The 23,946-nt window shown below is 44.9% G+C and overlaps 1 protein-coding gene across 1 annotated transcript in view; it reads right to left on the bottom strand.

Moving 5' to 3' along the window:
• The window catches only part of NCOR1 (nuclear receptor corepressor 1), a 165,251-nt gene that overhangs the window by 108,370 nt on the left and 32,935 nt on the right, over positions 1–23,946 (bottom strand). The window contains 9 exon segments of the mRNA XM_083379641.1: positions 3,052–3,153; positions 5,359–5,413; positions 6,855–7,033; positions 9,011–9,101; positions 12,799–12,971; positions 13,355–13,421; positions 14,799–14,851; positions 16,659–16,715; positions 22,242–22,355. Of these exon segments, the coding sequence (XP_083235767.1) occupies positions 3,052–3,153; positions 5,359–5,413; positions 6,855–7,033; positions 9,011–9,101; positions 12,799–12,971; positions 13,355–13,421; positions 14,799–14,851; positions 16,659–16,715; positions 22,242–22,355 (891 nt within the window).

The raw sequence follows: 23,946 nt of genomic DNA, 5'->3' as shown, positions 1-23,946 counted from the left end.
CTCAGCCAGTCAGTCAGCCAGTTTGTGGACTTCAACTCCCAGAATTCCTCAGCCAGTCAGTCAGCCAGTTTGTGGACTTCAACTCCCAGAATTCCTCAGCCAGCCAGTCAGTGGACTTCAACTCCCAGAATTCCTCAGTCAGCCAGTCAGTGGATTTCAACTCCCAAAATTCCTCAGCTAGCCAGTCAGCCAGTTTGTGGATTTCAACTCCCAGAATTCCTCAGCCAGCCATGGCTGGCTGAGGAATTCTGAGTTGACGTCCACAAGTCTTAAAATTGCCAAATTGGAAGACCCCTGATCTAAATATATGCAGTTGTAGTCCTCGACGTGCGACTACAATTGAGCCCAACATTTTTGTTGCTAAGCGAGACAGTTGTTCAGTGAGTTTTTTTGTCTCCTTTACAACTTTTGGGCACAGTGGTGAAGCAAATCACCGCAGTTGTGAAGTCGGTAGCACAGTTGTTAAGTGAATCTGGCTTCCCCATTGACTCTGCTTGTAGAGACGGTCGCAAAGGGGGATCACGTGACACCCCCGGGAACACTGCGACCGTCATAAACAGGAGGCAGTTGGCCAATCTGGATCACGTGACCATGGGGATGCTGCAATGGGTTGTGTGTAAAATGGCGATGTCGCTTTTTTTTTTTTTAAAAAAAAAGTGCCGTTGTAACTTTGAAACGTCACTAAACAAAAAGTTGTAAGCCAAGAGCCACAGGTAGCCCTTCGCTTACAGTGGTTCATTTAGTGACCGTCTGAAGTTAAAACGGCACTGGAAAAAGTGATTTATAACCGTTTTTCACACTTAACGACCATTTGCCACAGCCCCGCGGTCAAAATTCAGACACTTGGCAAATGACTCATATTGATGACAGTTGCAGTGTCCTGAGGTCACGTAATCCTCTCTTGCGACCGTCTGGCAAGCAAAGTCATCACCAGTCTATCTATCTCTGCACAGTCTGGTATTTTTTAAATTATTTCTTCATAATTTATTTATTCATTTATTTATTATGGGACTTATATGCCGCCCTATCTCCCAGAGGACTCAGGGCGGCTAACAACAATAAAAAACCAGCAGTACAAAAGTTAAGAGAAAATTAAATAACAGCCCCAAATATTAATTACACAGTTAAAATTAGAACTTTTAAAAACCCATCATCAATCCAGGTCAGCCTGATGGAAAAAGAACGTCTTGAGGTCGCGGCGAAAGGACCGGAGGTCCGGGGCCATCCGGAGCTCAAGGGGAAGTTGGTTCCACAGGGCTGGCGCTCCCACAAAGAAGGCCTTCCCCCTGGGGGTCGCCAGCCGACATTGTCTGGCCGACGGCACCCTGAGGAGGCCCTCTCTGTGTGAGCGCACTGGGCGATGGGAAGTCGTCCCCGGCAGCAGACGGTCCTGCAGATATCCCGGGCCTAAGCCATGTAGGGCTTTAAAGGTAAGTACCAGCACCTTAAATCTCGCCCGGAAGACAACTGGTAGCCAATGCAGCTCACGCAGGAGGGGTGTAATATGGGAGTATCGGGATGCTCCCATCACTACCCGCTCGGCCGCATTCTGCACCAGCTGGAGCCTCCGGGTGGTCTTCAAGGGCAGCCCCATGTAGAGAGCATTGCAGTAATCTATCCGAGAGGTAACGAGTGCATGAGTGACCGTACGTAGGGCATCTCGGTCCAGATAGGGGCGCAACTGGCGCACCAGGCGAACCTGGGCAAATGCCCCCCTGGCCACGACTCCAATATGATCTTCAATAATAATGGTATTCCTTCATTTTTCCAGTGCTGCGCAAATATAATTCTTGCCGCTGTTGTGACGTGCAAGATCAACTATAAGCTTTGTTTGTTAAGTCTTTCCTGGCGTTATATCTAATAAAAAAAGGTTCAGGTTTAAAATCTACATGTTCTCCCAACATATATTTCTAGCCAGGCATGTATCTTTTCCCAATAACTCTTTACTTTGTCACATGTCCACCAAACATGGTTAACAAGTGCCTGACTTAAGTTTACATTTCCAACATCTGACCTGTTTTTAAATTTTGTTGCTACTCTTGCTGGTGGCAAGTGCCATCTATAGAACATTTTATATCAATTTTCTTTGTAGGAAGTTGACATTTGTCATTTCTTTCCCATAAATTTTGCCATTTTTCTAATTCTATACTACATCCAAAATGTTTCGCCCATCTTATCATTAACTTGTTCGCTTTCCATTTTCAAAGTTAATAGAAAATTATACATTTTCTTAATTAGTTTCTCATCGGAAGTTCGATGCCTTATCGAACAGTTTGTTCCTTACTAAATCCACACAGTTTAACGTCTTTATCATATCTAGCTTGCAGTTGCAAATGTGCCCACCATGATAAGATTGATACCCTGATTTTCCGTTTTTTGATTAGATTTTAAATTCCCTTCAGAGTTTAGAATATCTCTATATGTCCAGATTACTAATTTAACCGCTACAGCAACTCACTTAAGAAATGTGGCGAGAAAAGTCCTAACAATGGGGCAAAATTCACTTAACAAATTTCCTCACTTAGCAACATTAAACGTTGGGCTTAGTTGCGGTTGTTAAGTCGAGGACCACCTAGACTTGTAGGCCTATTTCTGCCCATCTCGAATTTTTGTGAAGGCCATTCAGCTTGCCACTGAGAATGGCGCTGGCAAGTAGCAATCAAAATTGAACGAATCGAACCCCAATCGTAGGAAAGCAGCATAACAAACCAGGAATGTACACAAGACACCCAGCCAAGGTTGGAAATAATCCTCCCTCGTCCAACTGGACGGAGCTAATCGCCATCTTGGCCCAATACAGGTGAATACATTCACCGCCCTGAGTCCTTCGGGAGAAGGGCGGTATGCAAATAAAATAAAATAAAATAAAATAAAATAAAATAAAATAAAATAAAATAAATAAATAAATAAATAAATAAATAAATAAATAAATTCCAAAAAGGAAGCATCGTTTTTTTTAAAAAAAATAAATAAATAAAAAATAAAAAAAATAACCCACAGCCTTTTCCATTGTAAGAACACCAGGGACTAGAAACCCCAAATGAAACGCACCTGGTTTCTCCCTCGCCGCTTGCCATAGTTCCGCCGCACCAGGGCCTTGTAGTTTTCGTTTTTCTTGGTCAAGTAATAATACAGGACGCAGTCGGGCACGTTCTGAGAGGACAAATGGGGAGACGGGTTTTTAAAAGAGAAACCTTTGCTAAAGCAGGCACTAAGGCGAGACCCTCTAAATGCTCTGCGCATCGATACACAACACAAACACGCGACACAACCGAGAGACGGGACAGCCGCTTCCAATCAGAGGCTGGGAAAAATGTTCCTAGCGCGAAGAGCGGCTGGAATCGCTGGCGCAAATAAGTAGCCGGCTCCCTTTGGGTAGAGATTTATTTATTAAATAAATATTTATTATTAAATAAATATTTATTATTAAATAAATATTTATTATTAAATAAATATTTATTATTAAATAAATATTAATTAATATTATTCCTCTTCCTATTTTCCCAGCCATGAGGTAGACTGCGCTGAGAGGGAGGGGCTGGCGCAAGGTCACGCAGCTGGCCTAAGGTGGGACTAGAACTCACAGCCTCCTAGTGCTTGGCCCAAACTCACCCAGTCAGCTTTCATGGCTAAGGCAGCATAGAACTCACCAGCACCTGCAAGTGAGTATTAGAAACCGGGACACGATGAGTTCTAGTTCCACTTCAGGTCTGAAGGCTGACTGGGTGACTTTCAGCCAATCGCTAGGAGATGGCGAGTTCTAGTTCTGCCTTCGGCAAGAAAACAGCTGGGTGATTTTGGGCCAATCGCCAGGAGACAGTGAGTTCTAATCCCTTTGGCATGAAACCCATCTGGGTAACACTGGGCCAATCCCCTGGAGACGGTGAGTTCTAGTCCCGCCTTAGGAACGAGAGAGCAAGTTGGGTGACTTTGGGCTAGTTATTTTCTCTCCCAGCCTACATCACAAGATTGTTGTAGGAAAAAGAGGAAGGAATATTCTGCAGGTTCTCCACCTTGAGTCAAATAATGGAAGGCAGAATAAAATAAATAAAATAAAATAATAAAATGAAGCAAAATAAAATAGTTAAATTAAAACAACAAATCAAATCAAAAAATTAAAATTAAAAAATTAAAATAACAAATAAAATAAAATAAATAATAAAGTAAAATAAACCAACAAAATAAAATAGAAAAATAAAATATGAAATAAATAAAATAAAATAAAATCTTTTCCATCGTTAACTATGGGGGGGTGAGCTGTTACCCCCCGTTGATAGGGCCCGCAACTTCGGTGTCCTCCTGGATTCACGGCTCAGTTTGGAAGATCATATAGGAGCCGTGGCCAGGGGGGCTTTTGCCCAGGTTCGCCTGGTGCGCCAGTTACGGCCCTATCTGGACCGAGATGCCCTACGCACAGTCACCCATGCGCTCGTGATCTCCCGGCTAGACTACTGCAATGCTCTCTACAAGGGGCTGCCCCTGAGGACCACTCGGAGGCTTCAACTGGTGCAGAATGCAGCCGCGCAAGTTGTGATGGGAGTCTCCCAATACTCCCATGTAACACCTCTACTCCGTGAGCTGCATTGGCTTCCGGTTGCCCTCCGGGTGAGATTCAAGGTGCTGGTGATGACCTATAAAGCCCTAAATGGCATGGGCCCGGATTATCTAAGGGAACATCTGCTGCCAGCGTCAATTTCCCATCGTCCTGTGCGCTCCCACAGGGAGGGCCTCCTCAGGGTACCGCCGGTCAAGCATTGCCGACAGGCGATCCCCAGGGGGAGGGCGTTCTCTGTGGGTGCGCCTGCCCTATGGAATCAACTGCCAACGGAACTCCAGACTGCCCCCGACCTTCGTTCGTTTCGCCGGGACGTAAAAACCTGGCTCTTTGAGCTATCTGGTCTGGATTGAGGGGTTTTAATGTTTTTAAATTGTGATTTATTTTTTGTGGCTAGACTTAATTTAATTTATTTTATTTTAATTTTATATTGGATTGTTTTTAAATTTTTCCTTGTAAACCGCCCTGAGTCCTTTGGGAATAGGGCGGTATATAAACCGAACAAATAAATAAATAAAAACAAATCAAATCAAATCAATAAAATAAAATTAAAATAACAAATCAAATCAAATAATAGAATAATAAAATAAATAAAATAGAATAAAAATAAAAAATAAAATTAAAATAAAATTAAAATAACAAATCAAATAATAAATAATAAAGTAAAATAATAAATAATAAAGTAAAATAAACTAATAAAATAAAATATCAAACCAAAATAAAAATAAAATGTAAAATAAAATATCCAAGGAAGAGAAGACCGCTGCTGTGAACTGCAGCTTATGGCCTCGTTGTCCTCTTACCTTTCTTTCCAAATAGGAAGCAATGAGGCCAAAATTCTTAGGATGCTGGACAAATCTGTAATAAAAACCGTGAAAAAGAGACAGTTTTAGCTGACTCCCTGATTGACAGACAGGCCTACAACAGGCCTATGTTGTATAGAGTATGTTTAGGTGTGTGCCATGAATGTGTTTCACTTTGAGAGCGGGCAACTGAATTTCATTTTTGATGTGTGTTGTGCCCACAGTAAAAAAAAATGACAATAAAGGTTATCTTATCTTATCTTATCTTATCTTATCTTATCTTATCTTATCTTATCCCCTCCCTTAATTACCAAGCCCAGCTTGGCTCAAGGTTGCTGTTAGGCATATGGTGATAGCCTACAATGTTGGGTTGAAAATATATTAACCATGATGTTGTGACTTTAAGATGTTAATTGGCCAATGGGTATGTAAGTGTTCTCATGGCCATAAGAGGGAGCTAGGAACGTAGCTTCTCTCTCTCTCTGAATTCCCTGCTCTCTACTATTACTGTTTTTGCTCTGTTTTCCTGGACTGTTGGTTTACTACTGTGATAAACCTGTACAACTGTGTATTGACCTCTGGACCGGTAAGAAGACTTTGTATTTTGGATTACTCCTTGGACTGTTGCTATTGTGTGTGACCTGGACTGTTTCTTTTTCGACTGTGCATTTTTGTTCTTACACCACCTCAAAGGAAACTATTTTTTGCTTTTACAACTCAGTGTACTCTTGTGGTTACTGTGTGACTCTTACTGCTCTCAGTACCCTTCCTTGTCTGTGCAACTCTTTGGTAGCACAAGGAGACCTCTGCACAACAATTCCTTACAGTTGCCCCCTGAAAACCTGGACAGGAAGTGGGCAAACCAATTTTCCTTAGGACCAGCCAGGTTACTCACATGGGTCTGTCTGGCTATCTAACCTACATACCATTCACCCAGGGCTAGGCAACCTTGGCTGTTTTATGACTCGTGGACTTCAACTCCCAGAATTCCTGAGCCAGCATGGGGGAAGTATGGCCCCCTTGATGACTGGTGGACTTCAACTCCCAGAATTCCTGAGCCAGCATAGCCTGTATTTATGATGGTCACGGCACCCCAGGGTCACGTGATTGGCCGAGCCGGCTTCTGACTAGCTAAGTCAGTGGGGGAAGTCTGATTCGTTCAACGACTGCATGACTTCCCTTAACCACCGTGCCACAAAACGGTTGCAAAATCGTTTTTGGCACGGTCGTTAAGGGAACTCATGCAATCATTAAGCGTATCAGGCTTCTCCCCCCCCCCCCCAATGACTTTTTCCCCCAACGGTTGTAAAATCGGTCACGGCTTAACAAGCGCCTCGGTTAGCGGTGGAAATTCTAACCCCAAATGCAGCCGTAACTCGCGGACTATGCTTGTACGCACCAGACGGCGCAAAGAGCGTACAAGACTTGAGTTGCGTGGCAGCGATTTCTCTCCAGAGAAGGAAATAAGGGTGGGGTGGGGGGGGGGGAGAATTTACTTTTCTTTAAAGATCTCCTTCTCGTGATCGGTCCAGACGTTCATGAACTGCCGATCCTTGTACACCTTCATGGGGTCCTCCATCAGCCCGTTCATGTTGATGAACTTCACGCGTCGCTGCTCGGCATCGAACATCATGGGAGGAATGACGGACAGCTGGCGCATTTGCTTCTCGTTGTTCTAGGAGCACGGGGGGGGGTTAAAGGGGAGGGGGGGGAAGGAAGAGAGGCACAATGTGAACACCGACTGCCTGGTTTCTCCCTAGGCTGAGTGGGGCCAGCGCATTGTAAGGTCAGGGCTGGCAGGTCTTTGCTTCTTTCCCCAAGACTGAAGAGCGAGAGAGAAAAAGGAAGGAAAAAATAGGAAGAAAACAAGAAAGAGAAAGGGAAAAGGAAAAGGAAAAGAGAAAGAAAGAGAGAGAGGAAGAAAGAGTGGGAGGGAGGAAGGAAGGAAGAAAAAGAGGAAGAGAGAAAAGGAAGGAAGGAAGGAAGGAAGGAAGGAAGGAAGGAAGGAAGGAAGGAAGAAAAGGAGAGAATGAAGAAAGGAAGAAAGGAAGAAAGAAAGAAAGAAAGAAAGAAAGAGAGGGAGAGAAAGAAGAAAGGGAGGGAGAGAAAGAAGGAAGGAAGGAAGGAAGGAGAGAAGGAAGGAAGGAAGGAAGGAAGGAAGGAAGGAAGGAAGAAAAGGAGAGAATGAAGAAAGGAAGAAATAAATAAATAAATAAATAAATAAAGAAAGAAAGAAAGAAAGAAAGAAAGGGAGGGAGGGAGGGAGGGAGGGAGAGAAAGAAGAAAGGGAGGGAGAGAAAGAAGGAAGGAAGGAAGGAAGGAAGGAAGGAAGGAAGGAAGGAAGGAAAGGAGAGAAGGAAGGAGAGAAGGAAGGAAGGAAGGAGAGAAGGAAGGAAGGAAGGAAGGAAGGAAGGAAGGAAGGAGAGAAGGAAGGAAGGAAGGGAGGAAGGAAGGAAGGAAGGAAGAAGGAAGGAAGGAAGGAAGGAAGAAGGGAGGGAGGGAGGGAAGGAAGGAAGGAAGGAAGGGAGAGAGAGAGAGAGAGAGAAAGAGAGAGAGAGAGAGAGAGAGAGAGAGAGAGAGAGAGAGAGAGAGAGAGAGAGAGAGAGAGAGAGAGAAAGGAAAGGGTGATGCTCAGGGGAAACCAGGCCCAAAGGGCTCCTGGGGTCTGCTGAGGAAGAGCATCAGGCCGGGGTCCCCAGCCCACTTCCGCCTCCCTCAAAAGCCCCGGACGGCTCAGGCGGAACAAACAGGCCAAAGGGATTTTTAAAAAGGAAAAAAAGAGTTGGGAGACGGAAAAAGGCCCCCACCTTAAAAATCATCTGCTTTAGAGGGCAGGCCTCAGATGGGGATGACGTTCGGAAGAAAAAGGTCCTCTGAGGACAAGCAGAGTGGTTTTATGTCACAGATAAAAAAACATGGCAAGTTAGGGAGGGGGAGGGAGGGAGGGAGGGAGGAAAGCAGGAAGGAGATCAGAAAGAAGAAAGGAAAGCGGGAGGGAGGTGAGTTAGCGGAAAGAAGGAAGGAAGGAAATGAGAAAGAAGAGGAAGGAGGGAGGGAGTGTAGAACGGGTTAGGGAGGGAAGAAAAATAGGGAGGGAGGAAAGAAGGAAATGAGAAAGCAGAAAGGAAGGAGGAAGGGAGTGTAGAATGCTCTTCCTCACCAGACCCCAGGAGAGGAAGGAAGGAAGGAAGGAAGGAAGGAAGGAAGGAAGGAAGGAAGGAAGGAAGGAAGGAAGGAAGGAAGGAAGGGAGGGAGGGAGGGAGGGAGGGAGGGAGGGAGGGAGGGAGGGAGGGAGGGAGAAACCAACAGCCGCCATCTCCCCGGATAGTGTGTGATTCCCTTAACAAGCCTAGTGATTTGAACAACTGGCAAAAAAAAGCTTGTCAAATCAGCTCTGACTCATTTAACCACCAACTTGCTTAGCAACGGAAATTCTGGTCCCCGCTGCGGTCGTAAACCGAGGACTGCCTGCACCAAACCCCTGATTATTTTTTTTTTCTTTTGCCAGACCTAGAGACGACCCACCACTTCAAAAAGACAACCCTCTACAAATATCTTAAGATCGGTCTAGCCAAGAAAAGCATCTCCCCCTCCCCTTTCCCAAACCTTCTGGGGGGGGAGGGAAGGTTCCCCCCCCCCCGACCACCCTCACCTCTTGTTCCGAAAGCCCGTCGATGATCTCCGAGATTTCGTGCTCGCTCCGAGCGATGGTAGCCGAAAGGCCGGTTCCTCTTTGACCCACCCTGCAAGTGCCACAAGGAAAGAAGATCAAGGAGAAGAAAGTTTTGGATAATAATAACAACAACAATAAAGTTGGAAGGGACCTTGGAGGTCATCTAGTCCAGCCCCCTGCTCAGGCAGGAAACCCTATACCATTTCAGACAAGTGGCTGTCCAATCTCTTCTTAAAAAGTTCCAGTGATGGGGAAGGAAGGAAGGAAGGAAGGAAGGAAGGAAGGAAGGAAGGAAGGAAGGAAGGAAGGAAGGATAGAGTTGGAAGGGACCTTGGAGGTCATCCAGTCTGACCCCCTGCTCAGGCAGGAGACCTTGTACCATTTCAGACAAATGGCTGTCCAGTCTCTTCTTTAAAAACCTCCAGTGTTGGAGCATTGACAGCTACTGGAGGCAAGGAGTTCCACTGGTTAATTGTTCCGTCATAGAGATGGGTTTACAGGCAGTCCACGACTTGCAACAATTCGTTTAGTGACCGTTCCAAGTTACAACGGCACTGGGGGGGAAAAAAGTGACTTAGGACTCTTTCCCCCACACGACCGTGGCAGTATCGCCATGGTCACGTGATCCAAATCTGAAGGCTTGGCAACTGACATGTACTTGTGACCGTTGCAGCGTCCCAGAGTCACGTGACCCCCTGTGGCGAATTTCTGACAGGAAAAGTCAACGGAAGAGGCAGGTTCACTTAACGAGTGTGTTACTAATGTCACAACTGTGATGATTCACTTCAGAATGGTGGCAAGGAAGGGGGCAAAATGGGGCAACGTCGGCTTAACAAATTTCTCACTACAATTTTGGGGTGAAGTGCGGTCGTTAAGTCAAGGACTACCTTCCTTCTCGTTACATTCCTTTCTCGTTGCTTATTTTGTGACTCTATTATTTTCATTCTTCTCCTTCTTTATCATTGTAAACTGCCTAGAGCAGGGGTAGGCAACCTCGGCTCTTTTATGACTGGTGGACTTCAACTCCCAGAATTCCTGAGCCAGCCCATGCTGAGGAGAAATGTAGAGGTTTCCATGCTGAGCCATGCCGGCTCAGGAATTCTGGGAGTTGAAGTCCACCAGTCATGAAGGGGCCAAGGCTGCCTATCCCTGGCCTAGAGTAACCCCGTGGCGAGACAGGCAGCAAATCAATAAATTAAAGAAATGAATGAATTAAATAGATCATTTAATTTTAAATTAAATTACTAAATTTAAATATTTAAATTAATTTTAAATAAACATTCAACCAAAGCTTAATACATAAATAAAAGTTTAATATAGATTAAACATAAAGAAAAATAAATAAATCTTTTAATTTTAAATTAAATAAAACTTTAGTTAAAATTAAATGGTTAATTAAATGAATTAATCTTTACTTAATAAAAATTGGATAAATAAATCTTTTACTTAACAAAGATTAAAGACCTTTAGATTAAATATTAAAGAGCTAAAGCAGAGGTCTTCAAACTTGGCCCTTTTATGACTTGTGCACTTCAAGTCCCAGAATTCCTCAGCCAGTTCTGGGACTTGAAGTGCACAAATCATAAAAGGGCCAAGTTTGAAGACCTCTGAGCTAAAGGTTAAGTAAATTAAAGGAAAAAAATCATTTATTTAATTTAAAATTAAATAAATGATTAATTAAATGAATTCATCTTTACTTAATAAAAATTGAATAAATAAATCTTTTACTTAACTAAGATGAAAGACTTTTAGATTAAATATTAAAGAGCTAAAGGTTAAATAAATTAAAGAAAAAATAAATCATTTATTTAATTTAAAATTAAATAAATGATTAAATAAATTAATCTTCACTTAATAAAAACTGAATAAACAAATTTTAGTTAGCAAAGATTGAAGGCTTTTAAATTAAATATTAAAGAGCTAAAGATTAAATCAAAGAAAAAAATAAGTCATTTATTTTAAAAATAAGTTTTTAAATTTTGCCCTGTAAACCGCCCTAAGTCCTTCGGGAATAGGGCGGTATATAAACTGAATTAATAAATAAATAAAATAAATTTGATTTTAGATTATTTATTTATTTATTTATTTTATTAAATTTGTATACCGCCCTTCTCCCGAAGGACTCAGGGCGGTGAACAGGGCATATATAAATAGAAAATACAAAAATTAAAAGAGAGTTAAACAATTGCCCAATAAAAAACAATAACAATATAAAAAACCCATTAAAAACCCTAACATCCCCCATCAGGCCAGGCCGGCTTGTTCAAATAAATGGGTCTTCAGACCGCGCCGGAAGGAGCGAAGGTCCGGTGCCGTCCGGAGCTCAACCGGCAGTTGGTTCCATAGAGCCGGGGCGCCCACAGAGAAGGCCCTCCCCCTGGGGGCCACCAGGCGACATTCTCTGACTGGAGGCACCCTGAGGAGGCCCTCTCTGTGGGAACGCACAGGACGGAGGGGAGTCGATGCCGGCAGCAGGTGGTCTCCGAGGTATTCCGGACCCATGCCATGTAAGGACTTAAAAACCATCACCAAGACCTTGAACCTCACCCGGAAGACAACTGGTAACCAATGCAGCTCGCGGAGCAAAGGTGTAACATGGGAGTACCGGGAAACTCCCAAGACAACTCTCGCGGCCGCATTCTGTACCAGTTGGAGCCTCCGAGTGGTCTTCAAGGGGAGCCCCATGTAAAGAGCATTGCAGTAGTCCAGGCGAGAGGTCACGAGCGCATGAGTGACCGTACACAGGGCATCCCAGTCCAGATAGGGCCGCAACTGGCGCACCAGGCGAACCTGGGCGAAAGCCCCCCTAGTCACGGCTACTATATGGTCTTCCAGGGTAAGCCGTGAATCTAGGAGGACTCCCAAGTTGCGAGCCCTATCCACGGGGGGTAAAAACTCACCTCCCATAGAAAGAGGTGGAATATTTTGAATGTCCCGGGATGCCGGAATGCACAGCCACTCAGTCTTGTCAGGGTTGAGCTGAAGTCTGTTCCTCCCCATCCAGACCCGAACCACCTCCAGGCAACGGGACATCACGTCGAGGGCATCACTGGGGTGGTTTGGGGTCGAAATGAAAAGCTGGGTATCATCGGCGTACTGATGATACCCAACTCCAAAACCACGAATGATCTCACCCAGCGGTTTCATGTAGATGTTGAACAGGAGAGGCGAGAGGACCGACCCCTGAGGGACTCCACAACGAGAGTCCTTGGGGTCGACCTCTGCCCCCCTGCCAACACCGACTGCGAGCGTCCCAGGAGATAGGAGGAGAACCACTGAAGAACTGTGCCTCCCACTCCCAATACCCTGATTAAATGATTAAATTAAATAAGTCTTTATTTAATCAAAACTGAACAAAGAAATCTTGATTTAACAAAGAGTAAAGGCCTTTAAAGATCTAAAGATTAAAGATTCAATAAAGAAATGTTACACAAATTATTTATTTAATTTAAATATTAAATAAATCTTCCTTTAATAAGCAAGTTTTTAATAAAGATTAATGGCCTTTCATTAAAGATCTAAAAGTTAAATAAATTAAAAATAAAAATAAAAGGAGGGCCAGGAGAACGGAAGGAGAGACCCGAGGTTTTGCTGGTCCTAATTTCTCCCTTGGGGGATCAGGAGCCACCACCGAAAAGGCCCAGCGGATGAAAGTCTTTAGCGGGCCGGACCCCAAGGTACCGCTCCCGCTGAGCATGATGGGATGGTCGGAAGCAGTTGGGAAGAGGTGGTTCCTCAAGCAGCCCAGCCTCCTGGTCCAGCCTTACCTTTGGAATCTCTCCTGCTGTTCCCGCTGCTTCCGGATCTCCGGGAACTGCTTCTCGTAATATTCCCGGGTTTTGCTTTCTTTGGCCTTCCGGCGGGGATTGTTCTCAATCCGGTCCACCTTCTTCTCCCAGGCCTCCATCAGCTGGTCGTAGCGCTGGCAGATCTTCTGCTCCTGAGGAGTCCCCAAAGACCAAAGAGATGCTGAGAAACAGACAGAAAGAAAGGGAGGGAGGGAAGGAGAGGGAGAGGGAGGGGGGAAGAAAGGAAGGAAGGAAGGGAGGAAGGAGGAGAGGGAGAGGGGAAGGGAGGGAGGGAGGGAGGGAGGGAGAAAGAAAGAAAGAAAGAAAGAAAGAAAGAAAGAAAGAAAGAAAGAGAATGAAGGAAGGAAGGAAGGAAGGAAGGAAGGAAGGAAGGAAGGAAGGAAGAAAGGAAGGAAGGAAGGAAGGAAGGAAGGAAAGAAAGAAAGAAAGAAAGAGAAAGAAAGAAAGAAAGAAAGAAAGAAAGAAAGAAAGAAAGAAAGAAAGAAAGAAAGAAAGAAAGAAAGAATATCCATACCCTTTGTTTTCTGGCATGATTCCTTCTCTTGAAAAACAAAATCAGCTTTTTTCTCATCACTTGGTTCCTAACCAAAAAGAAAGGGAAAAAGGGGGGGGGGTTTGGGCAGGATGACAGACAAACAAACACAACACAGCTAAGACAAGGTTTCCTTCATTCCGAATCACAGCTTATTCTTGGGCAAATTTCACCTCGGAATCTTCCTCCTTCGCTTTCCAAAGACGGCTAGTGTCCTATTTTGGTACATGTGCTTTCATATCTCTCTCTCTCTCTCTCTCTCTCTCTCTCTCTCTCTCTCTCTCTCTCTGTGTGTGTGTGTAAATACTAGTTGTGTTGATAAAAAGCGTGCAGGTTTTTTGTGTTCCTGCGGAAGAAGTCACACGCAGTGGAACACCTGCCTGCCTGCCTGCCTGCCCAAAAAAGACGATTAATAATTAATCCCCAGTCCCGAGCCTCAGCCTTGCAGAGAAATAGTTCGTACCCCTGAACTTGCTATCGATATACTCGCAGTCCTAGACTTGCAATCACTCGTCAAGTGTTCGTTCGAAGTTACGACGGCACTTCTTTAAAAAAAAAAAAAAAAGCAACCGATAATCGGTCCTCACACTTACAACTGTTGCAGCATCCCCTCAATCATGTGATCAAAACTCAGGTGTGTGGCGATGGTGTGTATTTATGACAGCGTCGTGTGTGTGTCTGTGTTTGTGTGTGTGTGTGTGTGTGTGTGTGTGTGTGTGTGAGAGAGAGAGAGAGAGAGAGAGAGAGAGAGAGAGAGAGAGAGAGGTGTGTCTATCGCCACTTGCAAATCAACTGTGCTGATTCACTAAGGCCACCATGCCGAAAAATGGTTCATAAAATTGGGTGGTGACTCACTGAATAAGTGCCTCGCTTTGCAATGGACATTGTTTCCAGTTGTGCTTGTTAAGTTGAGGACTTCAGTTGAGCGCATAGGGTTTCCTGGCTAAGCAGGGAGTTGGACTAGATGACCTCCAAGGTCCCTTCAAACTGTTATTCTGTTCGATTCTATTTTCTATTCTATTCCTATTCTATTCCTATTCCATTATTCTATTCTATTTTCTATTCTATTCTATTCTATTCCTAATTCTTATTCTATTCTATTCATTATTCTATTCTGTTCCTTATTCTATTCTATTCATTATTCTATTTTCTATTCTATTCCATTCCATCTGTTCTATTCTATTCTATTCCCATTCCATTAATTCTATTCTATTCTATTCTATTCTATTCTATTCTATTCTATTCTATTCTATTCTATTCTATTCTATTCTATTCTATTCTATTCTATTCCAACTAAAAGGGCAAGTATAAGACAAGGCGGGAATTTCGTCTCAAAAAATAATAATAATAATAATAAAAACCTTCCCCCTCCCCCTCCCCCAGAGGTTTCGAAGCAAGTATCCTCCGAAGCAGCCCTCTTTCTTACGTTTTGATGTTTTCATGGTACACTTTTGTGTCGGAAGGCTGGTTGTAAAGAGGCTGCAGGGAAAGAGACGAGAGAGATTTTGCTACCTTGACGTCTGATTTCAGACGAATCAGCACCCGGCTCTCCCTTGGCTGATGGACGACAACCTGCTCGGGATCTACTCATCAAGGCAGTTTTGCCTGCTTCTCCAGCTCGGTGTTAGAAAGACGTGGCTTGAAGGGAGGAAGGAGGAAGGGGGTTTCCTCTCTATTTACGTATTTGGGGGGGGGCTGGTCCTATGGGCCTGGGTGGAAGGGTGGGCTTTCTTCCTGGGAGTTAAACAGAGAACAATCTCCCCCTCCCTTCCAGCAATGATGATGTTAGCTATCCTTCCTTCCTCCTCCTCCACAACCCCCCCCCCCCTTTTCTAGCACTGAGGATGTTACCTAGTTGGGTCATGAAACGTCTGCAAGGAAACCACCCAGCTCAGAGAGCACCAAGGACCCCACAGTCCATTTCCTCCTCCTCCTCCCATCTGCAAATCCCACTTCCCTAGTCGGGTCATAAAACGTTTGCAAGAAAACAGCCCACATCAGGTAGCTCCCAGGACCCCACACTCCTCTTCCTCTCCCCCTCCTCCTCCCCCTCCCTTCTAGCACTGATGACGTTACCTAGTTGGGTCATGAAACGTCTACAAGGAAACCACCCAGGTCAGAGAGCACCCAGGACCTCGTAATTCTCCTCCTCCGCCGCCTCCCTTTCTTCCTTTTCCACAAACCAAACTCCATGCTAACCCTGATGACGTCACCTAGTTGGGTCACGCAATGTCTGCAAGGAGACCACCCAGCTCAGAGAGCACCAAGGACCCCACAGTCCATCTCCTCCTCCTCCTCTCTTCTAGCACTGAGGATGTTCCCTAGTTGGGTCATGAAACGTCTGCAGGAAAAACCACCCAGCTCAGAGGGCACCAAGGACCCCCCCAATCCTTTCCCCCCTCTTCCTCTTCCAGGTCTCCTCCTTTACTCCCTTCTAGCACTGATGATGTTACCTAGTTGGGTCATGAAACGTCTGCAAGGAAACAATGAGGCTCAAAGAGCCTCATTTCAATCCTGAGCTACAAATATTGTCATTTACTGAAACTTTTTTGAAACAGGCTAGGGCCCCCGGCCAGAATCTCCAAAACTTCACGTTTTTTCTGTTCCTTTAGTTCCTTCCGAGATTGGAAAAGATAAAATAATAAATAAAATAAAATAAATAAAACAAAATCAATAAAATCAAAGATAATAATAAAATAAAATATACAATAAATAAAAACATACAGTAATTAAAATAAAATAAAAAATAAAAATAAAATAAAAAATAAAAAATAACAATGAAAACATGAAATAAAATAATAAAAAATAAAATAAAATGAAAAATAAAAAATGAACAATAAAATAAAAATAATAAAATAAAAAATAACAATGAAAACATGAAACAAAATAATAAAAAAATAAAATAAGTTAAAAACAAAAGTAATAAAATAAAACGTATTATAAAAAATAAAATATAAATACAAAATAAAATAAAAAATAAATGAAAAGTAAAAATAAAATAATAATAAAATGAAGTAAATAAAATAAAATATTATTTTAAAAAAAAACAACCTAGTAGGGGAAAAAGAGAAAGATGGAAAGCATCGTATTTCCAAAACACCCCCTTCTCAGCTGAGAAGCAATTTGGAAACCGCCATTGCAAATTGTTCTTTTATTCAGCAAACAAACCAGGATCCCTGTTCCCAACCCAAGCAAACATGGTTAGGCCAGACTTTTGCTTCTCTTCCTCCTCAAGAGGGGGATGAAAAGCCCTAAGAAGAATAGGGGAAAAAAAAGAAAAACTCACCAGCTCCACTTTCGGGCCCAACCCTTCGAAAATCTTATGAGCTTCCTCTGCTTTTTTCTGCAAGGCACGGAAAGAGAAATAAAGATGTATCCAGAATTTCCGAGGAACCTTTGTAAAATATCGGTAATTCAACGTTCTTTCATGTAGCGCCGTGTCTGGTGAACACACTAAGCAAAAAGATCCTTTTCAACGCAAGGAAGTATTTTCAGAATTACAGGCGGTCCTCAACTTACGACCGCAACGGGAAATTTATCGTGTGCCGCCTGATTCGATGGCCTTTTCTGCCACTGCCGTTCAGAGAACCGTTGCAGTTGTTACGAGAATCATGTTAAACTGTGAGGAGGCAGCAACGGTCGTGAACGCGAGGACCAGTCCATAAGTCACTTTTTCGGGGCCATTGCAACTTCAAATGGTCACTGGCTGGTGATTGGTCCAAAGTCACCCAGCCAGCTTTCATCCTAAGGTGGAACTAGAACTCACAGTCTCCTGGTGATTGGCCCAGAGCCACCCAGTCGGCTTTCACACATGAAGGCGGTACTAGAACTCACCGTCTCCTGGTGATTGGCCCACAGCCACCCAGTCCGCTTTCATGCATAAAGGCGGGACTAGAACTCACAGTCTCCTGGTGATTGGCCCACAGCCACCCAGTCCGCTTTCATGCATAAAGGCGGGACTAGAACTCACAGTCTCCTGGTGATTGGCCCACAGCCACCCAGTCCGCTTTCATGCATAAAGGCGGGACTAGAACTCACAGTCTCCTGGTGATTGGCCCAATGTCACCCAGTAAGCTGTCATCCTAAGGCGGAACTACAGTAGTGGCCCAAATTGTGGAAACCATTTGGGAAAAGTGTACAGTAGAAATGCCACCTTTGGTTTAAGTTTCCACCCATTTTTCTTCCAATTTCTTTACAACTGGAGCCTCCTTCGCTTGATAACACCGTTTTACATCGCCTTCTGGGCAACCCGTCAACTCTTTGCACCGTTGCTTTAATTTTATTACGTTTTACAAGCTCACTAAATGAAAGAACACCCAAAAAAGCCCCAAGCAACTTGATAGCGATCACATAACACATTGACCAATGTCCTCTTCTCGGCTTCCATACATGGCATCAATAACCGGATCCCGCCGTGCTCTGATTGGCTCGTTGCCAAAACAAGAACTGGCTCTCTAAAACGCTCGTGCTCATTGGCTACAATCGGATGAAGGAAAGCTAGCCGATATCAACCTAAGCAAATGGCGCTTCCTTTTCCTGGCTGTTTGGCTGTAACTTTTCATGGGATACAGTACGGATAATTGAACAAACTATGTTGCGTTACCTTCTCGATTAAATTACCTTTCCATGGAAATAATAATAATAATAATAATAATAATAATAATAATAATAATAATAATAATAATAATAATAATAATAATAATAATATATAATGTTGGAAGGGACCTTGGAGGTCATCTAGTCCAACCCCCTGCTCAGGCAGGAAACCTTATACCATTTCAGTCAAATGGCTGCCCAGTCTCTTCTTAAAAACTTCCAGTGTTGGAGCATTCACCGCTTCTGGAGGGAGGTTGTTCCACTAGTTGATTGTCCTCACTGTCGGGAAGTTTCTCCTTAATTCCAGGTTGCTTCTCTCCTTGACTAGTTTCCATCCGTTGCTTCTTGTCCTGCTTTCAGGTGCTTTGGAGAAGAGCTTGACTCCCTCTTCTTTGGGGCAGCCCCTGAGATACTGGAAGACTGCTATCATGTCACCCCTCGCCCTTCTCTTAGTTAAACTAGACAGACCCAATTCCAGCAACCGTTCCCTATATGTTTTAGCCTCCAGCCCCCTAATCATCTTGGTTGCTCTTCTCTGTACCCTTTCTAGAGTCTCGACATCTTTTTTACATCGTGGTGACCAAAACTGGATGCAGTATTCCATATATAACTTTATGGTACTGCTCCCTCCGAAAAAGTGGTCTTATTAGCCACCAAACCTCAAAACACACGCTTTTCCCCAAAAGGTTTCCACCGTTTGGGCCACTACTGTAAAACTCATAGTCTCCTGATTTCTAGCCTGGTGCCTTAAACTACTAAACGGGATCTCTTTTAATGTCTTTTTTCAAAATCCAATAAGTAAATAACTGCGTCCGTTTTTGCCATTTTGCAAGGCAGTCCACCACCGTTCGGCGCTGGTCTTTCTGCCTCCGTTTGCAAGAACATTAGAAAACACGGTCCATGTTTTTTTTTAAAAAAACAACAACAACAAAAGAAGACACCCAACATCTGGGCTGCTGTCCGAAGTTAAACAGGGTCTGCTCAGGTCAGAATTGGGAGGAGAGACCACCCGGGAGGTTGTTTTCAGCTGTTGGCTAGACCGGGACAGGGCGGAAAAACATATCCCAGACGATGGCGGAAATGACTTTTTTTGAAACGCTCCCAAGAAAACGGGGAAGAAGTCCAGTTCCGACAGAAGGGTGTTATTAGGTTTACTTTGATCATGGTGTAAAGCTGCCAGCGGTTTTTGGTTGTTGTTTTTTTTTCTTTTAACCCTGGCCTACTCCTCGGTCAGTCCCTCGGGTTAACTGTTCGCGGGCAGGGAAAAAGAACTATGTAACAAGAAGAGCCTTGGTGGAGCAGTGGGCTAATGCCTCCTTCAGTAACACCACCTGCCTGCAATGAGTGCAGGTTCGAGTCCCACCAGGCTCAAGGTTGACTCAGCCTTCCATCCTTCCCAGGTAGGTAAAATGAGGACCCAGATTGTTGGGGGCAATTAAGCTGACTTTGTAATAATGCCGCTTGCGGGGGGGTGTGAAAGCCCTAATAAGCAGGCATATACATAGAATGAAGGCTATTGCTAAGATCATATACGAACCGTGACCAGGGGGGCTTTTGCCCAGGTTCGCCTGGTGCACCAGTTGCGACCCTACCTGGACCGAGATGCCCTACGCACAGTCACTCATGCGCTCGTGACCTCCCGTTTAGACTATTGCAGTGCTCTCTACATGGGGCTGCCCTTGAGGACCATTCGGAGACTACAACTGGTGCAGAATGCGGCCGCACGAGTTGTGATGGGGGTTTCCCGATACTCCCATGTAACACCTCTACTCCGCGAGCTGCATTGGCTTCCGGTTGCTCTCCGGGTGAGATTCAAGGTGCTGGTGATGACCTATAAAGCCCTAAATGGCTTGGGTCCAGGATATTTGAGGGAACACCTGCTGCCAGCATCAAGTTCCCTTTGTCCAGTGCGCTCCCACAGGGAGGATCTTCTCAGGGTGCCGCCGGTTAAAGATTGCCAGCAGATAACACCCAGGGGGAGGGCCTTTTCTGTGGGTGCGCCTGCCCTGTGGAACCAGCTGCCCATGGAGCTCAGGACTGCCCCTGACCTATGCTCATTCCACCGGGACCTGAAGACTTGGCTCTTTGAGCTCTCTGACCCAGGCTGAGAATTTTAACTGGGGTTTTATTTTCAGGGATAATTTAATCTTTTAATTCTCTTTTAACTTTGTATTTTATATTGATGTGATTTTAAAATGCCCTGTAAACCGCCCTGAGTCCTTCGGGAAAGGGCGGTATATAAATCTAATAAAATCTAAATCTAAAATCTAAGCACATTGATTTGTGCTTTAGATTGTAAGCCGCCCTGAGTCTTCGGAGAAGGGCGGGATAGAAATGGGATTTAAAAAAAAAAGAGTAACGGAGTTGGAAGGGACCTTGGAGGTCATCTAGTCCAACCCCCTGCTCAGGCAGGAAACTGTATCCCATTTCAGACAAATGGTTGTCCAGTCTCTTCTTAAAAACTTCCCAGTGTTGCCGTATCCACAACTTCTGGAGGCAGGTTAACAACAACAATGTTGGAAGGGACCTTGGAGATCATCTAGTCTGACCCCCTGCTCAGGCAGTTGAAACCCTATCCCATTTCAGGCAAATGGCTGTCCAGTCTCTTCTTAAAAACCTCCAATGTTGGAGCACCCACAACTTCTGGAGACAGGCTGTTCCACTGATTAATTACCTAAACCTAGGACTAAGGAGAAATTTCCTGACAGTGAGAGCAATTAACCAGTGGAACAACTTGCCTCCAGAAGTTGTGAATGATCCAGCACTGGAAGATTTTAAGAAGAGAATGGACAACTGTTTTTTGTTTGAAATGCTATAGGTTCTCCTGGCTGAGCAGGGGGCTGGACTAGAAGACCTCCAAGGTCCCTTCCGGTTCTGCTTATTCTAATTCTAATTCTTCCGTCAGGAAATTTCAATTTAATTCTAGGTTGCATCGCTCCTTGGTTAATTTCCAGCCCCTTGCTTCCTGTCCTGCCTTCAGGTGCTTTGGAAAACAGGTTGACCACCATCACCCCGCTCTTTTTTGCGGCAGGCCCTCAAAGGCCCTCAGTTTTGGTCACCACGACGTGAAAAAAGATGCTGAGACTCTAGAAAGAGTGCAGAGAAGAGCAGCAAAGAGGATCAGGGGGCTGGAGGCTAAAACGTACAAGGAACGGATGCTGGAATTGGGTCTGTCCAGTTTAACAAAGAGAAGGACGAGGGGGGACAAGATAGCAGTGTTCCAGTATCAGGGGCTGCCCCAAAGAAGAGGGAGTCAAGCACTTCTCCAAAGCCCCTGAAGGCAGGACAAGAAGCAACAGATAGAAACAAACTCTATAAAGGGTGCAGAGAAGAGCAACAAAGAGGATCGGGGGACTGGAGGCTAAAACATACAAGGAACGGTTGCTGGAATTGGGGATGTCTAGTTTAATGAAGAGAAGGACCAGGGGTGACAGGATAGCAGCCTTCCAGTATCTCAGGGGCGGCCCCAAAGAAGAGGGAGTCAAGCTATTCTCCAAAGCGCCTGAAGGCAGGAGAAGAAGCCACAGTTTCTATCCACTGTTTCTTGTCTTGCCTTCAGGGGCTTTGGAGAATAGGTTAAGCGCCCCCCCCTCTTGTTTCTGGAAGCGCCTCAAAAACTGGACTGTTGATATCATATCCCCCTTAGGCCTTCTTCTCTCTAGACCAGGGGTAGGCAACCTCGGCTCTTTTCTGACTTGTGGACTTCAGCTCCCAGAATTCCTGAGCCAGCCATGCTAGCTCAGGAATTCTGGGAGTTGAAGTCCATGAGTCATAAAAGAGGCGAGGTTGCCTACCCCTGCTCTAGACCAAGGGTAGGTAAGCTGGGCTCTTTTCTGACTTGTGGACTTCAGCTCCCAGAATTCCTGAGCCAGCTGCGCTGGCTCAGGAATTCTGGGAGTTGAAGTCCACGAGCCATCAAAGAGCCAAGGTTGCCTACCCGTGCTCTAGACTAGCCAGTCCCAAATCCTGGCACCGTTTTAGTCTCCCGGCCTTTAATCATCTTAGTTGCTCTTCTCTGCACTATTAGCGATTCGCTCTCCCCCCCCCCAGGTCTGCGGGAAATCCTGCCTTTTCGGCAACGTCGGGCAACAGAAACGACCCAACGCGGCAGCTCTGGGAACTGCGAGAGTGTTTCAGAGGGGCTGGGGAAAGGAGGAAACCCCCCCCGCGTTGAAGGGGACCCCAAAACCACCCCTCCCTCTCCATGCAAGCTCCCAGCAGACTAAGCCAGGCGCAGGCGGGCGAAACCGGGCGCCCTCGGAAACAGCGTTACCCGATTCTCATCGTAGATAATCTGGACGATGCTGCGATGTTTCTGCTCCACGGGCGGAGGGGAGACGGGCTTCTCCGGTTCGGGCGGTTTGGCGGCTTCCTCCTCCAGCTGTTGCTAAGAGACAAGAGGGATGGGAGGGGTGGTGGGAGAAACGTCAGCCAGACACACACAGGCGTTGAGTCAGAGACGGTAAGGCGAACATCTGGATGGGACAGATGTTGCCTCGGCGAAGTAGGAAGGAGAGGGATTGCCCAGCCATTGCAATCACAGCAGTATTGGAAGAGACACTAATGCGAGGTGTGTGTGTGTGTGTGTGTGTCTCTCTGTCTGTCTGTCTGTCTCTCTGTCTGTCTTCCAACTTCGTCCTTTTATGACTTGCGGACTTCAACTCCCAGAATTCCTCAGCCAGCATGCCTGGCTGAGGAATTCTGGGAGTGAAGTCCACAAATCATAAAAAGGGGAAGTTGGAAGACCCCTGTCTTAAAGCATCCTGGCTGAGGAATTCTGGGAGTTGAAGTCCACAAGTCCTAAAAGGGCCAAGTTGGAAGGCCCCTGTCTTAAAGCATCCTGGCTGAGGAATTCTGGGAGTTGATGTACACAAGTCCTTAAAGGGCCAAGTTGGAAGGCCCCTGTCCTAAAGCATCCTGGCTGAGGAATTCTGGGAGTTGAAGTCCACAAGTCATCAAAGGGCCAAGTTGGAAGACCCCTGTCTTAAAGCATCCTGGCTGAGGAATTCTGGGAGTTGAAGTCCACAAGTCATAAGAGGGCCATATTGGAAGACCCCTGTCTTAAAGCATTCTGGCTGAGGAATTCTGGGAGTTGAAGTCCACAAGTCATCAAAGGGCCAAGTTGGAAGACCCCTGCTCTAATGGATAGGTGGGACTGCAGTAAAAAAAAACATTGCAGCCAGCCTGCCTTCCATATGAGACTTGTACATTGGGGGAGCGGAGGAGGAGGGGTTGTCAAAAGGAGGGCTAAGAAAATAAGTACAGACCCCCCCTCACATCCTGGACATAACCTGGTTCAACTCCTCCCCTCGGGACTCCGTCATAGGGCGTTTATGTGCAAAAACAACTAGGCGTAAGTTTTTTCCCCCTCGCGCGATCACTCTGATGAACACCTAATCCTCACAGTACTATTGTCTTATGTCTTATACGCTGTACAGCTGTAGTATCGTTATCATTCTCATCTCCTCTACTCTTCCCTCTTATCGGTATCACTATTATGATTATTATTATTACTCTGTTGCTTTGCGTGTGCACTGAGAGCTTCTGCACCGGAGACAAATTCCTTGGGTGTCCCAAGTAAAATATAGTATTAATATTAGTAGAATAGCAAAAGAGCTGGAAGGGACCTTGGAGGTCTTCTAGTCCAGCCCCCTGCTCAAGCAGGAGGACCTACACCATCTCAGACAAGTGACTGTCCAGCCTCTACTTAAAAATCTCCGTGATGAAAAGTGCCCACGATCTCTGGTGGAAAGCTGTTCCACTGGTTCAGACATGTTTTAAATGGTTTTAATGTTTTTAAATTGTGATTTTAATTTTGGGGGGCTAGACTTACCGTAATTTTATTTTAATTTTATATTGTATTGTTTTTAAATTTTGCCTTGTAAACCGCCCTGAGTCCTTTGGGAGTAGGGCGGTATATAAACCGAATTAATAATAATAATAATAATAATAATAATAATGATGATGATGATGTCAAA

Source organism: Vipera ursinii (assembly GCF_947247035.1).
Source record: "Vipera ursinii genome assembly, chromosome: 1".
Lineage (NCBI taxonomy): Eukaryota > Metazoa > Chordata > Lepidosauria > Squamata > Viperidae > Vipera > Vipera ursinii.
Note: the sequence above shows the minus strand (reverse complement) of the source record. Positions and strands in the feature narration are given on the sequence as shown.